Below are 18,027 nucleotides of genomic sequence, written 5' to 3'. Positions count from 1 at the left end.
CGAGTGGTTGATATGTTTTCGTAGGTATAGCTATGAATGCTGGATGATGATAATGGCGACATTTGACAAATGATTTGCCTTTGGGTGTAATTATCTTTTTTCATGTTTTTGTAAATGACCATTATTTTGGTAAATTACATATCAGTATTGGTACTGTTAAAATGATTACAAAAAGTATAGGCATAGTTATTTGAAGATTTATCTGAGAGCAAAACAGAAATTATAAGGATGAATAAAAAGCCTCGTTTCTGTGGCGATGGTTGCTGGAGGACGAGTATATTCACCCCGACAATACAACATATAATATCCAAACACAGGAATATTGTACGACCACACCTGCAGGTTAAAAATACAAGAAAATACCGTAAAAATATACATTTTTAGATTCATTGTTTTTTATTTTGAACAAATAATAACAACATAAAAGAAGAATCACCAATAATATATAGAGAAAACATATACAGCAAATACTTACGACACTTATAGTCCTGCGTCTGCCCTCCCGCCTTGGTCTCTCGTCAAATATTTGAGTTATTTTAAGGTTGTATAATAATATAACTATATATATATATATATATACCAATTATCATAGAAGCTTTATATATATATATATATATATATATATATATATATATATATATATATATATATATATATATATATATATGTTATTTTAAGGTTGTATAATAATATAACTATATATATATACCAATTATCATAGAAGCTTTATATATATATATATTTATATATATATATATATATATATATATATATATATATATATATATATATATATGTTATTTTAAGGTTGTATAATAATATAACTATATATATATATATACCAATTATCATAGAAGCTTTATATATATATATATTTATATATATATAAATATATAAAGCTTCTATGATAATTGGTATATATATATATAGTTATATTATTATACAACCTTAAAATAACATATATATATATATATAAAGCTTCTATGATAATTGGTATATATATATAGTTATATTATTATACAACCTTAAAATAACTCAAATATTTGACGAGAGACCAAGGCGGGAGGGCAGACGCAGGACTAGTGTCGTAAGTATTTGCTGTATATATATATATATATATATATATATATATATATATATATATATATATATATATATATATATATATATATAATCCGCAATGCATTGTCCCTCTGACTGAAGCAGTTTGATGCTGGTGTGTGAGTCCCTTCAAAGTTGCTCAACCTTTTGATTCATGGATTTCTCAGCTCCTTTCTGTAGAACTCTGCATCTTAGTCACAAATACCAAAGAAGTGAAGCAAAGAGAGTCTCTGCCAATGCACTTAAGGATTTTTAAAGTTGGGTTATTTTCTCTTTCCTGAGTAGGACGATGCTCTCAACTATACTTCCACTGCTCCGTCTGTTCATATGCATTTCTGTTTGTTTGGGTCCTGTTTTCCCATTCGTCAAGTTTAACCAAAAAACACAGCACACATAAAATGTCTGGTAAAACTTGAGGTGGTTTAGGGCTTTTGTGTTTAAAGAAATGACAAATGAAGTCAGTGTTATGTTGTATTTGTGAAAAGAATGAATGTGTTACAAATGCAGAAGAGAGATATCAATGTAAAAGGATTCATTTTATTACATTACATTACATTACATTACAGTCATTTAGCAGACGCTTTTATCCAAAGCGACTTACAGGAAGTGTATTCAACATAGGTATTCAAGAGAACTACTAGTCACCAGAAGTCATAAGTGCATCTCCTTTCTTAAACAAGCATCTAAGAGCAGAAACCAGAGCAAAAGTATAGTGCAGAGGCAAATTACTACGAGAACAATAATCGCAACAGACTAATACGAATATAGTAAGTGCTACAAACTACTACGAATAGGATAAGTGCAGTAAACGAATACGAATGCAATAAGTGCATAATTCATCTTTGAAATGTCCCAGGAGACCAAATTCTTCATTTTTTATTATCTTCTTGGTCTCTTCTGAAAGGAAACTCTTTTTTTATTTGAATATAATGTAATATCAGGTACAGTTAACAGGAGACAGGGAGCAGCTTTCATGTTCCAGTACCTTAAATCAATAAAACACAGAAAATACATACTTGAGTTACATCCCATAACTATACATACAAACGGCCTCTAGTTGCCGCTTTTCTCCCTTTTTCAGCAGCAAAAAACTTTTTCCAGGACAGCATAAGGAGAGGAGGGATCACTGAGCAGTGTGAGTGAACAAACACCGCCTGCCTTCACTCCTGGATCCATGTCTCACCCTGAAATCACGGTTCGATCCCCCATCCCGTCACCTCCAGCCCGAGGAATGCAGGTGTGAGGTGAAGCCAGTGTGTACGTACGTGCACAGCATGTGGGAATGGATGCGCAGGTAGACAGGTAGACAGGTAGACAGGTAGACAGGTAAGCAGGGTGTCCACAGGTGACCAGCTGAAGACAACAGGACTACACCTTGACCGCTTTTCGTACCTCTTCCTCCGGTTAAACCTTCACACCGGCTCCTCCTGCCCTCCTCTCCGGACTCCTCTGCGGTGCTTCCCCCGCAGAAAGAAGACATGTCGGAGGATATCCCCAACGAAGTGTTCGGTAAGAAAAACACTGCATATGAAGTCATTAATAACTCACATTAAAGAGATCATACAGGTCGCATGTATCAGATGGTATGTTGAGACTTTAAAGCTTGATTTAATGATCACAAAGTCCTTATTAAAGCTACTTTAGGAATACAAAGTATCATTTACTGACTTAAAGTTTAAGGATTAGTGTAGGAAAACAAACCAATAAGAGGAGAAAATGAAAATCTCATCTAATGGGAATATTGTAGAAATGTTAAAGTGTTGCCACAAATGCTATAAAGTTCAATAAACATGTCATAAACACTATCAGGACTCTCATGGCAGCACACTGCTGTTTTTAATCATACATAATCGTGGATATATCACCTTTATTCATATCTCTCTCAGTATTGTTGGTGTGTTTCAGTGAAAAGTGGTTTCCATGCCTGGAGGGCTACCTGAGAGTTTCTCCTCTGCCACTTCCTTATCTGCAGTGGGGGGGAGCTGTGGGAGAGGGGTGCGTCCTGTGAAATTCCTTTGGGTTGTGAGATGTTATCAACACAGACGGCAGTGTTTTCCTGCAGAAAGTGGCCTAAACTGTTGTATTTAGTTGCTGCTCATCAGCAGTTAATAAGTTCAACATGGCGCTCATGGAAATCTGTGCTGTTTTAGTAAGTTAAGGGTAGTTCTGACCAAAGTACAATGACCACAGTGTAGAAATAACAACAGTATAATCTACATTATTTGACTGTTAATTCACAGTAAACTACTGGCTACTAATTGCATTCATTACACAGTAAATCATTGAGAAATGACTGTGACTTCACAGTAGCTATGCCAGTATGTTAATGTGATTTAGCTTATGCTGCTGTTAAATTCCCGTATATTAACTGTAACTTCATAGTTTATGTCCAGGTTGCTGTGATTTAGCAGCTGCAGAATTACTGTGTAAACTGTTAAATGTAAAATATTTGACTGTACATATACAGTGAATTACTGGCAACTCTGTAACCAAAAGGCTAAGGCAGGCCAAACAGTAGTAAAACAATAGTAAATGTGTAGTTTTCAACAAGTAACACTGGAAGGAAATCTGTATTGTGGGCTGGAAAACCCCATCTGCTGCTCCTAAATCTAATTTAAATGAATTAAATACTTTCAAACTCTTATACAGTGCATGGCGTAAGTACTCACTTATGATTTATGTGTAAATCTGTAAATAAGTGAAGTTAAAGCAGGCAGAAGTTGAAGAATATTGGTTTCTGTTCATGACCTAAGAGCCAAATGTAATAATGTATGAGCAATATAAACACTTTTTATTTCCTACCTCATATGTGCAGTAATGTACATCCAACCACTTAATCAGACAGACAGTATATTGTATTTTTAGCTTTTGTTGTTTATTACGATTTACTTATTTATTGTACTTTTTTTGTATTCTTTTGTACTGATGTCTCTATTTGCACTATCCACTTTGCTGCTGTAATCCTGCACTTTTCCCCTCTGTTGGACTCAAAAAAAATGTATCCTATTTTCTCTTTAAAGATCACGATGCAAATGTGAATGCAAGATAATAATCTGTAAATTCAATGTCAAGATTTAACAAAGAAATGGTCAAATACTGGTTTCTGTTCCAAGAAACTTAGACAAAGATCATTTCACTAAATTTAGTCGACATACAGCGTTTAAACAAGGATGTGAGTGTACATTGTATTCGTATTCGTTTACTGCACTTATCCTATTCGTAGTAGTTTGTAGCACTTATTATATTCGGATTAGTCTGTTGCAATTATTGTTTTCGTAGTAATCTGCCTCTGCACTATACTTTTGCTCTGGTTTATGCTTTTAGATGCTTGTTTAAGAAAGGAGATGCACTTATGACTTCTGGTGACTAGTAGTTCTCTTGAATACCTATGTTGAATACACTTCCTGTAAGTCGCTTTGGATAAAAGCGTCTGCTAAATGACTGTAATGTAATGTAATGTACATACAGTGGTATTTATTATAAATATGCATAAGCCACATTCCAGTTTCTTTGCAAAAATTCACAGCTAGCCAAAGTTTGGTCCTCCCCAGCAGCGAGGTAATAATCCGGACTGTTCTCTTCTTTTCGACTGGCACAACCCCGTGCTCTCTGTTACGCTGTCTGCAGACTGACATGTCTCCGGCCTTCGCTCATGAATGGGCCTTTTTGTTTTCTGCTGCTGCTGCTGTTGGTTTATAAAAAGGGAGAATACGGACCTGACGCTGCTCATCAGCAGCTTGGTAGACGTGATGAGGGCTGGACTTGAAATGAAAAGTATATGGTGATGAATTGATCCAATCAATGATCCAAACAAAAGAGCCAAAGGTGATGATTTCATCCCTGATTGATTAATCTGCTGATACTATTCTTGATTGATTGATTCATTTATAATATCAGAAAGCAGGGAAACCCCAGAGGTCAAAGGTGACTTCTTCAGATAACTGATTCTGTCCGACCCAACAGTCAGAAACCTCAAAGAGATTCAGTTTACTGGAACACAAGACAAAGAAAAGCAGCTGAAATCAGAAAGAATTTGACACGTGTGCTTGTAAAATGACCCAAACTATCAATCGATCATCAAAGAAGTTGCATTTTCTGCTCTACTTTCTATTGCTATATTTGCCAACGGAGCTGTTTTTAAGTTGTTTTGGACCAAATCTCACCTTTTATTGACTGACTGTCCAAACATAAAATATATTTAATTAACATAGCCTCGAAGCAGAGCGCAATTAAGTCACGCCCTCACCGGAGGGGAAAACAATTCATCGTTCTCCTTTGACTTCGTTTGTTGCATGTGTGAAGGTTCCTTCTTGCCACTTTCGTCTGCTAGAAAACAACGGAATGAATCCTAAAAGCTGCTGTGTGGTGGGATGACCCGCCAACAGGGTAAAGAAGTCAGAACTAAGGTTTGCGCTCCGTCTCTTATTTATACAGAACAGAGAAAAGCAACAAGCCATATTTAGCATCTTTGCTCAATTCATGGCTTTAAGCATATTTAAAGCATTTGTTTCAGCATGTAGAACATTAGGTCATCCTTGTAAAACTCTTATTTTATGAGAAAGAGGCTCAAATCCACAGATGATGAATAGTTACTATCCAGATCACTGCAGGGTTGTAACACTGCTAAAGCGTTGGAGCAGTCAGCCAGACATTTATACGATTATATGATTATGAAACATGTCGCAGGTCGTTACTGTGAAGTGATTAGTCGTCTGGGAACTCATTGTTTTCATACGCGCGAGCTGGACGGAGGGAGAAGTCCATGTGTTTGTGATCAGCCTGCACGCTGCTTCACTGCTCGAATGTTTTCATCCTCCTCATGACCTCATCATGTGTCTGGGAACAGAGAGGAGGAGGATGATGTCATGAAGGGCGGGCCTAAGCTCTCATACTCGTTAACACACTTCTTTGGCCATGCACACACACTCTCACACTCTTTTTTTTGCGATATTAGACCCCCATTTTATGTCATTTTATTATCTAAATGTCTTCTTGCTTTCTGTCTCTCCTCATTTACCTCCTCTGCTTCCTGTTTCTCTGTCTGTTACTCAATCCTTCTTCTCCACCCTCCCCCCTCTTCCTCCATCTGTCCCTGGATTTTCCCACCGCTGCTGAAGTGGTGAGAAAATATTGTCACCACAAATCCACCAGGCTTTTTAAGAGGAGTACATTTAGGCAGAAACACACCATTTTATATGTTTTATCTGAATATTTTTGCTTAAATAGAAGGCTAGCCCGCCTGATACAAGGGGTTGTAAAATACAAAATGCTCATAGACAGTAGACTAAACTTTTCAATCTATATTTAGACTGTATAATACAGAAACCACTGAGGAACCACAGCTCGCTCCATGGTGGAGGTCTGACGGAGAAAGTGGTGTAAGCAAATAACACCAGTATATAAAGGGGTGTTTATTTGAAATGTTCAATATCCAAAACACCAACTCAGGCCGCTTAATTAAAGTTAATATAGTAGAAAGACGCCGACCCAAACGGCTCATAAAAACGTGGCGTCTCCTTTTCAGTGACGTTCTTCTACAATGTTATGGTTTGTGAAGCGCAGTGGAAACATAGAGCCGAAGCCGTCATTGCTCGTTTTCACCACAGACGTAAGGCAGTTTGACAGAATCCATGCAGATGTGAGCGTCCGTGTTATGCAAAGTCTAAATTATCGTCACCATTCACCACGTTTGTTGAATGTAACGTTTGAAATGTCCAGTGTGTCGTTTGGTGAAGGAGCCCAACTAGAATTTTAAATAAATATTCTCAATTATCAATCACTAGTTAGGGGACGATGAGAATATTGGTGTCGAAAATTCAAAATATTATCCCCACAAGCATCAAAATACACTTAAAACTTCACAAAATCCCTTTACTTTTAAAAATGAAACATTTAAATGAAACAAATATTGTAACAAAATAATGTTTCACAGAAAGGACGCTCATGTTTTTTTAGTGAACATTCCTTTTTCTGTAAAAAACAAACAATTAAACAATATTAAATGGGGTAATGATAAACCATAAGAACATAAATAAAGGATAATATATGATCTTTCTTACATGATAATTCCTGCATTTTAAAATCGTTTCTCTACTATGATAGCGAGCTGGACAGCTTTTTCAAGTCACTCTTGATGATATTCACAATTATCCAGATTACCAACTTATTGTGAGTGTTTTTTCAATGGTCATGACAGACAAAAAGAGAAATAATCAAACCCAGGTTAAAACTGTTATTCCCCTTAAATGATTATAAATCTCACTAAACCTTAAATTGATGAAAACTAAATCTGTTTTGCATTAAAAATCCTTCAGTTTTGTCAAAATCTCCAAATTCCCTCCCATCTCACTGTTTACTTTTGTTCTCATTGTCTAATAACTGTAATTGATTCATGCTGAGGAACAAGAACAGTAGTTTGATCTCCTGTAACCGCTCCAACATGGTTCTCTACTTGTTGAAACTGTGAGAATTGCAAAAGACATTGATCGTAAGCATGACCCCTCTTTAAGGCGACAAGAGACTCCACGTCATTTCCACTGTAATGAACTCCGTGGTTAGCATAGGAGGTGTGGCGACCAGTTTCTATTTCTGGTCCAGCAGGCTGTGAATGCTAAACAGGCCTGAAAACGGGCCTTCAGGCCATCAAATCTCCCGTCTGAAGCTCCCGGACTGGTTGTGTAATGAGTTGTAATGGGAGCCGTTCAGCTGCTGTGGTGTTTGTAATGGTCAGGTGTCCTGTAACCTCGTTCCCGCTGTGTGTTGCAGAGAGCGTGCGGGAGGCGGTGGGCCGGAGGGTGAAGCTGACCCTGAGGCGCAAAGTCCAGCTGGAGGTCAAAGGTGACAAGGTGGAGAACAGAGTGCTGGTAAGTGACAGATGTTTGTTTTGTATTGTATAAATACTGCAGATACAGTGTGAATTTGAATGTGTTTTTTCTGTCTGTCTCAACACTAGAGGAGTGAATAACAGAATTATCTGCACACTTTGAGGTTTTCGAGGCAAAGTCCCTCCCTTTTCGCATCCCCTCATTTGGGAAATCACAAAAAAATGTTCCTGTTTGTATTGAGACATGAATTGCACAAATGATGTTTGTTAGTAAATTTAAAAGATCATTTTGAAAGTCAAGAGTCTCGGTTTTATTTAGTTTTGTGTGAAACATCTCTCATCTTGCACAATATACGAGGCAGTGGGCTGTCACGTGATATCTTTTCTTCTTCGGTTTGTTCTCATGAATTCTGTTGAGCTGTTAAGTTTTTAGTCGAGCCGCAGAAAGTCTGCACGTGGTTGTTAAATATTTTGTGGTTACAGTAGCTCAGTCTGAGAGGAGCTGCTTCTGCTTGTGTCACCATCTGATGGTCAGTGTCTGTCTGTGAATGTGTCCTTGTTTTCCTCTGCAAAGCTTTTCAAATCAACCGGACAAACCGACCTCCAGAATCAGCATGTTCACGGTCTTCTTCACAAGATTTCAGAACCGGGCTGCAGGTGTTAGTAAAGTCTCAGAGTCTTAGATGGGGCTCATTGCACACGAGTCAAGTTCTCCCACACCCAACTGGGAAAACCATTTCCTTACGTAGCCGGCTTTGTTCATGAGCACTCTGTCATGTTGAAACAGGAGAGAGCTTAAAGTTAAGCCCATTGTTGTCTAAAATATCTTTGACATTTCCCTTTGGTTTGAATGAAAGAGCCCAGCCCAAACCTTGAAGAACAGAATTTGAAATAGTTCATGGACGGAGGTTTTCACAATGAATCTGGAAGCTTCCAGTTTGTTCCTGTCGTCCAAAACTCTGGCTAATGCTGCAACTTCCTCTTTCCTCATTGATCTTCTGCTTATGAATCATCCATGACACATCAAACGAGACTAAGACACTCAGACAATCAGCTGTTTATGTGTGAATGTGGGCTGATCACGTGATTATTCAGGGTCAGATTCAAAGTTTTTGTATAATTTAAAGACAATGTTACACATTTCATTGAATGTATAGGTGTAGCTCTTACACTGGATTTAATGCAGAGACGTTGAGAAAGAGCTGGGTGTTTCTGTGGCAGGGTGTCATGTAACTGTAGGTATTTGAACGCACCTCAGCTCTGTGTGTGTGTGTGTGTGTAGCTGTGTGTGTGTGTGTGTGTATGTGTGTGTGTGAATAAGTCTTACAACAAAACCCTCATAGATGATCCTACTTCAACCTGTGACCTTCTGTTTACACTCGACCATCCCAGGATGTGAAGAGGAACACGTTTTTATATTTCATATTTTTTTCACATTTCCTTTCCTTTGGCCACATACTGCTGCAGAATGTGAATGCAACTCCTGTCAGGACTTGACTGAAGCAAACCCACTCACAGGCCCAGGGTGTTGGGACACACACACACACACACACACACACACACACACACACACACACACACACACACACACACACACACACACACACACACACACACACACACACACACACACACACACACCACATTCCACAGCTGTAGACCAGCAGATCAGAAACCCCATGCCCTCATTTTCTTAGAATGAGGCAAACACACAATAAATGTTTCATGCTGAAGTGTCGGGCAGATTTGTTTCATTTGTTTAAAGAAAATGAAATACAGATTGTTTCCTCAAACAGGTTCCAAGAAAAACAAACCAGCTAATCTATCAGATAGTGATGCACCGATCTGACCTTTTCTGTGCAGATATTGATATAGATATCAGCCGTTACAGGGTATCGATCTGATACCAGTGTTTTATTAATGAGCTGCCTTACTGTGTGGACTGGGATCAATCTTTTATGTGTAATGCACCATTAAGCTTGACTTAAACATTGCTTAACTAACTATGTAAAACCAAATGTACCAAATACACACATAAATATACTGATTTGTTATTTGTCATAAAAATAATAAATAGTGCACCAGCAACTTGGTAAAAAACATCTTCAAAATGAACATGAATTCAAGTTTAAACCTTTTAAATGAAGCAAAAAATTGGTCAAAACGTCTGTGTTTAATGTATAAAAGTTATAAACAGAAATAAATAGATGAGCGCTACTCAGCTGACACCTTTTCTAAGTCTATAAAAGCAATATTTGGAAAAGGATGTATCATGACATGACCCTTTCTGTCATCATTTATCAGCCTTAATCGAATCCATGTGCTAACCACCACATAAATGTTGAAGCACCTAAAGCTGCAGAGAAACGTCCCAAACGATCCCTTTTCTCAGGCTACAGGCTCATAATTGTAGGTTTGTAACCCTCAGAAATGTTTTGAGTACACACCTTAACCCAAGGACGCTATAAAAGGAGGAACTTTTGCGTCACTATTTTGCTGTTGGGGCTAATGTTTCCTTTTATGTCATGGAAGTGACGCTCATCGCTAAATTTGACTTGCCTCTAATGAATCTGGACCTTTATCAGTTCCAGAGGATGTTACTTTGCAGCATTTGCACTTTCTTTAGCTAACGTTAGCCAGCGATATCTCAGTTGAAACGTCCCATATTCATTTGGAAATATAACCATTAACTCTAGTTAGAAATATTCCTTGAGAAATTAGCTTAAGGTAGGTATTATTATTTTATTAGATCATTATTTGCTCTATTAATCAATCAATTAGTCTATAAAATGTCTGAAAATATCAAAAATTTCCAGAGCCCAAGTTGAATTAAGATGTGAATTTCTATTTTTGTCCCAATAACAGTCTAAACACATTAGAGAGAACTTTGCACAATTATTATTTACTTTCTGTCGATGACTAAATGTTAAATCTCTAATGTTTTCATCTCCAACGCCGACCTTAATAGACGGCTTTAGAGGCCTGCAAAGAAAATACCAATTGTGTCCACATTGTGGTGAACTATAAAGATTAGTGAGCATGTGTATTGTTCTTCACTTGGCTTGTAATGACAAAAAAAATGTAGTGTTTCTACGAGGACTTAAAAGTTTCAAGTTTGACAGCCTAGAATGCATTCAGACATATTTACTAGTTTCTAGTTTACTCTATTACAATTATCCTCAATGGTTTTAGAAAAGCATCTTCACTTCTCGCTGTTTTTGATTCATGGTAAAATAAAATATTTAGGGTCATGAAATTGTTTATTTGTGGCTCCAATACTTTACGAAAATGGTGATAAACAGAAAAACCTGAACTCCAGGCTTAGAAATCTCCTGAATCAAGAAAATCTGCATAACATCAAACACTTCTAGCAGTGCATCCTGGTCCACATTTCTCACTGTTACCCCTCTGTTTACTATTATTACATTCTGCCTCCAGTCTGTGGACTCATTCACCTGCTCTCTCACATCTGTAAAACACCTGGACCAGGACGTTTCCAGACTCTGTAAACTGAATTTCTATCAGTCAGTCCCTCAGAGAGGACTTGGAATCTAACCTGGAGCTAGGTGACCTTTAGTGACCTCCGTCTTCTTTGCAGGCATTCTGTAATTGCCAGAATAGGCTCCTCCTCCTGTCCACTAATGCTCGCTTTACCTCCGTCCCCCTCTCTCTCTCTCTTTCTTACAATCCCATTTCAGAGAAAATGCGCTGAGGACGATTTCACCTCCAGCATTTCAAACCATAATGTAACACCTCTCGCACACTTTGCAATGAAAGCAAGTTTCTAATTTGGTCAGTTAGAGCCATGCTGGCATCGAGCGAGCGAGTGGCCATAATGTGCACTCCAGCATCTGTCAGCACAGAAGTTCAACACGTGGTGAAGGATAATGTATGGTATTATCCCACTCAGTGGAAAACCCTCTGCGGAGGCCGAGCTGCCAGCTTCTCTGTTTTATTGTTTTTATGTGAAACCTTCTGGCCTTTCAGTGTCACGTACAAATCCATATTAGATAAATGTTAAAGTTGGATGTCTCATACGTCTCCGTCTCTGTTCCCAGGCGCTGGCGTCACATCGAGCTTATCTGCTGACAGCACGGGTCCCTTCCAAGGTTTGTAAATCTTTTTGTGTAAATCTCTTCATTGTCCTCTCTTTGCTTTCCGTCTCTACATCTGATCTTCATCTTCATTCTTTCCCTCCAGAGAGAAAAGTTTCTCCTTTTTCATCCAGTTTGCTCTCATGTTTCTCTAACCTTTATCTTTTCTCCTCTCCTTCCTTATCGTTCCCGTACCTTTTTTCCCTCCTCTTTGGGAATGTTGGTTTTTTGGTTTTGACAGTCATGTTGCTGCTTGTTCCTCCAGAGTCAAGTTTGGTTTGTAATCCTCCCTTGACAGAGGCAACAACAAGTCCTTGCACTTCCTTTTACACCTTTACACTTTAATCAAAAAAGTTGTGAACACATTTATCGTACTCTTGTGCAAAAAAAAAGAAGAAGAAAAACCCTAGTCCAGTTCGATTGCGGTGAGAACATGATCCGACCTGCTATCAGGAAGTGAACCAAAGTGGTTCAGATGGACGCAGGTAAACGGCAGGTTAACATGAGCAGAAGAGGACTACTGCAAAAGTCAAATGTTTGCTTGACATCTGCTGAATAAAGTCCACAAAATTAGTGACGTTCATAGAGTCATTTGAGATAAACATGAAGAGGAAGGGTTAGGGTGCACAGTAGACCAATGAAGAGTCAAAGTATAAAAAATATATCAAAAGTCCATGAATATAAGTGGCAAACCCTCAAGACCAAAAGGGAATCGCTCCTTCGTACACGCCCTTCAGCAAATATCTTTTTTTATTTGTTCCGCTTTAGTTTATGCACCGAAACAGAACCAAACTTAATAGAAAATGAACCAAAAGTATACATTTCAATCTGGTTTGGACTGACCAGCCAAGCGGCTTACACTCTCTCAAACACCCACATGCATTCATGGTCCCCAGAGGATGAATCCTACCGACTTTGGTAATGACTTTTCCTCAGATGCCATCATAAGATTTGAGTGAGATATCTCTTAACTATTTAAGTGATTGCCCTTCATGTTCCCCTCAGGGTGAACCGTTATCACTTTTCTTAACATCCAGCAGGTCAAAACTTCAGTTCATCCAGTACTTCGCTTTAGTACTTTTGTTTCAACTCAGTCTTTATTTGAACCTATTTAGGCTTTTAACCGACCTTCTGTTTTACTTTCTCACAATACTTTTTACTAATCTCTTCCTTTATTCCTCATATTGCACTTTATGAACCCACATTAGTTCTGTGTCTATTAATGTTCAAGTTCTTCCTCTTCCTAGTTCTCTATTTGTCTGGCTTGATACTGTAGTGTATCTTACCCCTTCTCTCTCTCTCTCTCTCTCTCTCTCTCGCTCTCCACGACCCACCATACGGAGACATCTGATAGCTTTACCCACAATGCAGCTGTGAGAACACAGCCTGTGGGAAAAGAAAACAGTGAAAGGAAGGAAAGTTCAACCTGGAGGGCGAGGCAGAGACGGAGAGAAAAACATGTTCAAAATAGTTTTTAGAAAAAGTAAAGATGAAATATTTTCTGTGAAGCGTCCGAACAGAAACTCTCTCGACTTTCAGATTATAGAAAAACAAACTTCAGGTACAACTAATTACAAAAGTCACAAAAAATATTTAGACTGAAGCCTGAACTCGTGAACTTCCTGTTTTTAAGATTCTTGAAGTGCTTTGGAAGACATAAATCAACAGAATCCTGGATTAATAAAAGAGAAGTGAAGCCATGGATGAAGGCAGCTCTAACATTACTGACGCCGTTTCCTTTTTCTCAGCGTCTATCTTAACGGCCCTCTGATAAACCTCCAGGTGTTTGGTTTCATACTGACCAGACAAAAATATATTTGAGAAAACAATCAATCGCGAAAGATTGTGACTTGGAAGAAAAGATGCATTTGTCTGCAGCCAAAATAATGTTTTATGTTTTCTTAGATCCCATCCCAGTTTTTGGAGCGTAATCCAAACCAGTTAGTTGGTTGGTACCAATGGAGGCCTTCTGTAGTCTAGTCTCACATGACACTAGTGCTGCAGCCTCTTAAAGACGGCATGTTGGTAGGGCCCATTGCATTGTTAATAGGTTGATAAGAGATCTCCTTATACAAGTGAGAAATGATTGATTCACTTTAGATATTTGCTCTCAAGTTTAGCTAATCTTATGGACTACATTTTCAGCTACAAGTCTGTGAGTTCCATCTAAATGCTCAGAAACTAGAAAAAGGTACAACGCCTTTGTATTGAACGTAATGAAAGCAGCTCAAAAACAGCAACACTCCACTCATGAATCTTAAAATAACCTCTGAATATAAACAAGTCTCCGTCTACCAGCTGACCCCTGATCTGTTGTTCCAGAGTGGGCCAGTGGGTTTGTCTAACTGTGAGACTGAGACAGTGGGAGGTTTGTTCCTCAGAGTGTGTTCGTACTGACCCGGCAGAGAGAGAGAGGCAGAAAAAAAATGACAATGCAGGAATTTAACAGCTGGCAAGGAAAAGAGGGGGGGGGCTCTCTCTTTGCCCCTCGTCTCTCTCTCTCTCTCTCTCTCTCTCTCTTTCTGTTTCCAAAGATATAAAGTCCAAGTTCATATTCACCCTCCTCCTCTCTCTCCTTTTATCCCACTTTACTTCTTATCCTGCCCCCGAATTATGACTCATTTAATTCTATCAGACAATCTTTCATCTTTCACTTTCTTTTTTTATAACTCCCCCTCTCTCTCTCTCTCCCTCTCTCTCTCTTTTCCTGTCTTTGTGTTTCTCCTTTTTCTCTCTCAGTGAGTTAATAAGTTAGTTATTTTTACTTTCCCCCTCTCTCCCTCTCTCTCTCTCTCTCTCTCTCTCTCTCTCTCTCTCTCTCTCTCTCTCTCTCTCTCTCTCTCTCTCTGGACTCGGTTTTGACTCTGTTCCAGACATTTGTTCAGCAGAGTATTTGTAGCTTGTGTGTTTTTACATTCCAGTTGTTTTTCTGAGATTGTGTTCCTGTTCCCAGAGGTTCTTGTTGCCGTGGTGTCCGGCTTCACTTCAATGTCTTTGGTTCTTTTTAAATTTTAATAGAAAAGATTCAGCATGCACAGACGTGTATCTGCCGAGAAGTAGCATTGGACATATTTATCATTGAAATATTATTAATAATCATTTAATGTAAATCCATTCATTAAGGAAGACTTGTTTCTAATGGAGTCATTGTGACACAGTGAACTATCTTTTCTCATCTCTACCACAAAACTAGAAACAAGTTGGAGCTTGATGAGAGTCTATTAACAGCAAAGACGTTGATGTTAAAGCGAGATACTGTAGCTTTAGAAAGACAACATAACACAATAAAAAGTCAAATTTAAAAGCAATGAAAAACGTCTTTATTCATTTTAATCCAGGCAGGTGTTTTATCTCTTGGTCTGTTATGTCCAGTAGCTTATGATGCTCGTCTTAGCTAATGTTAGCATGTCACATAAATATACTGTAGTGATTCTTGATACACAACAACAAAGTGTGTGGACGTGTGTTTGTATTTATATTTATTTTTTGGCATGATTGGCTGCCAAAAGTTGAATTAAAAAGACAACTGTAACTAGAGCAGATGACTATAGAAGTATAAAAAATAGACTACATCAAATGATACCAAAATACATACATTAGAGGTTCACATGTATATTCTCTATCTTGTAATCCTTGGTTGAAAAAAAAGAGAACCTCATGTAGGTGTAGAAAAAAATGATGAAATTCATAAAAGCATGAGTCCATGTGTAAGTTAGATGTTGTGGCTGATTACATTGTTGTTCAGGAAAACAGCTGTAGACTGAAATACTTTAAAACTCTCTTTCTCTCTCTTTCTCTCTCTTTGTCTCCCCAACTTTTCTTTTCTCTTTCAGCTTTGATCTGCAAAATAAAAGCATGAAACCCCGAAACAAAATATAAACTCTGGCTCCAAATCTTGTTGGGAATCAAATTGTTCCAACGTTGTTTAAATAAATGTACTTCCTAAAGGAACACAAGCTACATTAAAAGCAGATACATTAAAGACTGTGTGTGTTATCACCTTTAATCTCTCTTTGTCCAGCTAATGAAAGATTTGACAAACACACACAGTCTGTGTCCGATAAAAGTTTCCTGGGAAAAAACCTCCAGTTCTCAGGAAGACCCAAATTATCCTGTTTAGATTTTAGTTTTTTCATGAGAAGTGTTCACATTGTGGTGGGCAAGTTCTCCTTTTGGGACACATAACTTTCCATTTGGGATTTTATTCAAGCAAAAAACGTTCTGTTTGTGTGTTTTCCTGTTGGATGCTGTTGAAATATGACATTAACTTGATATATGTACTGATACATTTCATAATGTGTCTCCTCCTTTGTTATTGTAGGTCGAACACTCCTTCAGCTATCTGGATATCCAGGGAATCAGCAGCAACAAGCCCCACACACACACACACACACACACACACACACACACACACACACACACACACACACACACACACACACACACACACACACACACACACACACACACACACACACACACACACACAAACCAATGCAACACTTCATGTGCATTACATATGTGACAGCAAACACACCTGAAACCACAGCTTAAAAGTTACACAAACACACACAGATATCAACATCACTGATTTCTTTCTACTCTGATAATCTTTCAGGAAAGATTTATTGGCTGAATTCTTTCAAAAACAGGTCGAATCAAAAAGGATAATTGTTTTTTTCATGAAGATCAAATCATAAGATAGCCAGGGCGCTTTGATCACCTCATCATCATTTTGAGTTGTTGTGTTTGTGTGTGTGTGTGTGTGTGTGTGTGTGTGTGTGTGTGTGTGTGTGTGTGTGTGTGTGTGTGTGTGTGTGTGTGTGTGTGTGTGTGTGTGTGTGTGTGTCTTTCTCCCCTGCAGCTGGTGTTGGAGTACGAGCGCGGTCCATGGAGCCTCCGACTCGGCTCGGCGGAGGAAGTGGACGAGGTGATCGCTCACATCGGCAGCTGTCTGCAGCGCATCTGCCCCGCAAGATCACCTGTGTAGGTACCACGGAGGAAGGAGACAGGAGACAGGAGACAGGAAGCAGGAAGCAGGACAGGAAACATTCAAAGTGTTTACACTCTTTAAAAACTAGCAAAAAATATATATAAAATATTGATTAGCTCCAGTTCCTCCAATATATATAGCTTTTGCTGCTTTATTTGTGTTATATTCATCGTAAACAGAATATGTTACGACTGTTGGTCAGACAAAACAAACAGCTTTCACAATTTTCTGACATTTTTAAGACTAATTTATTGATCAGGAGAATAATCTAGATATAGATCAATCATGGAAGTGGGTCTGGGTAAAAGAAAATTCTTAGTTCCTATTGAAACACTAAATAATGGAGTTTCCTACTAACCTGCTTCTCTTCTCTCCTGAAATTTAGATTATTCAGAAGTAAATGTTTGTCTTTTTTTTAATCCTCACCCCTCGTCTTCTTCATCTCTCTGTAAGGAAGGAAGGTGATGAAGAAGTTGAGTCTGAAGCCTCCAGAGAGGACGGCGTCTCTTCAGGCCATCTGGGACGAACAGGGCTCTGCAGATCTGGGACCGTGTGGTAAATCAGCCTCAAAATGTTAGAAACGTATCCAGTGGAATGTTTAAAGTGTGTTTAAGAGCTGGAAGTTGTCCTGTTGACTCTTTGCAGGCGGGTTTTCTCATCAGTACTGGTGTGTGTGCGACTACCTGGGTCTGCCGTACAGAGAGGAGGTCCAATGGGTCGGTGAATTAAAATTCTATTTTTTCTTTGTCTTCTTACTCTTTGTTCTGTTTCCTGTTTTTTTTTCACTTGTAAGATTGTTTGGCTGCTGTATTTATAAACTTTAAGTGGTTCTTATACGTCTCCTTTTTTTCTGCTACTGCTACTTATTTGTCCTCATGTGATATATTCTCTTTATTTTGTCCTTTATTCCTCTCTTTTTTCTACCTCTTCAACTAATTTGTTTTCTTTTTGTGTTTATTTTCATTTCTCATCTTTTCTTCTCCTGCTTCTTCTTCTGTGACGGATTTTGTTTCTGC

At 38.2% G+C, this 18,027-nt stretch overlaps 1 protein-coding gene across 1 annotated transcript in view; it reads left to right on the top strand.

Moving 5' to 3' along the window:
* Positions 1–1,974: 1,974 nt before the first annotated feature.
* The window catches only part of LOC129096973 (F-actin-uncapping protein LRRC16A), a 31,015-nt gene continuing 14,962 nt past the window's right edge, over positions 1,975–18,027 (top strand). Inside the window, exons 1-7 of the mRNA XM_054605649.1 lie at positions 1,975–2,610; positions 7,867–7,964; positions 11,983–12,033; positions 16,340–16,390; positions 16,874–17,004; positions 17,469–17,566; positions 17,657–17,727. Coding sequence (XP_054461624.1) covers positions 2,580–2,610; positions 7,867–7,964; positions 11,983–12,033; positions 16,340–16,390; positions 16,874–17,004; positions 17,469–17,566; positions 17,657–17,727 — 531 coding nt within the window. The 5' untranslated portion in view covers positions 1,975–2,579. The remainder of the gene's footprint in view (positions 2,611–7,866; positions 7,965–11,982; positions 12,034–16,339; positions 16,391–16,873; positions 17,005–17,468; positions 17,567–17,656; positions 17,728–18,027) is intronic.

This window comes from Anoplopoma fimbria, chromosome 10 (assembly GCF_027596085.1).
Source record: "Anoplopoma fimbria isolate UVic2021 breed Golden Eagle Sablefish chromosome 10, Afim_UVic_2022, whole genome shotgun sequence".
Classification (NCBI taxonomy): domain Eukaryota; kingdom Metazoa; phylum Chordata; class Actinopteri; order Perciformes; family Anoplopomatidae; genus Anoplopoma; species Anoplopoma fimbria.
The sequence above is the reverse complement of the archived record's forward strand: the minus strand, read 5'-3'. Positions and strand labels throughout refer to the sequence as shown.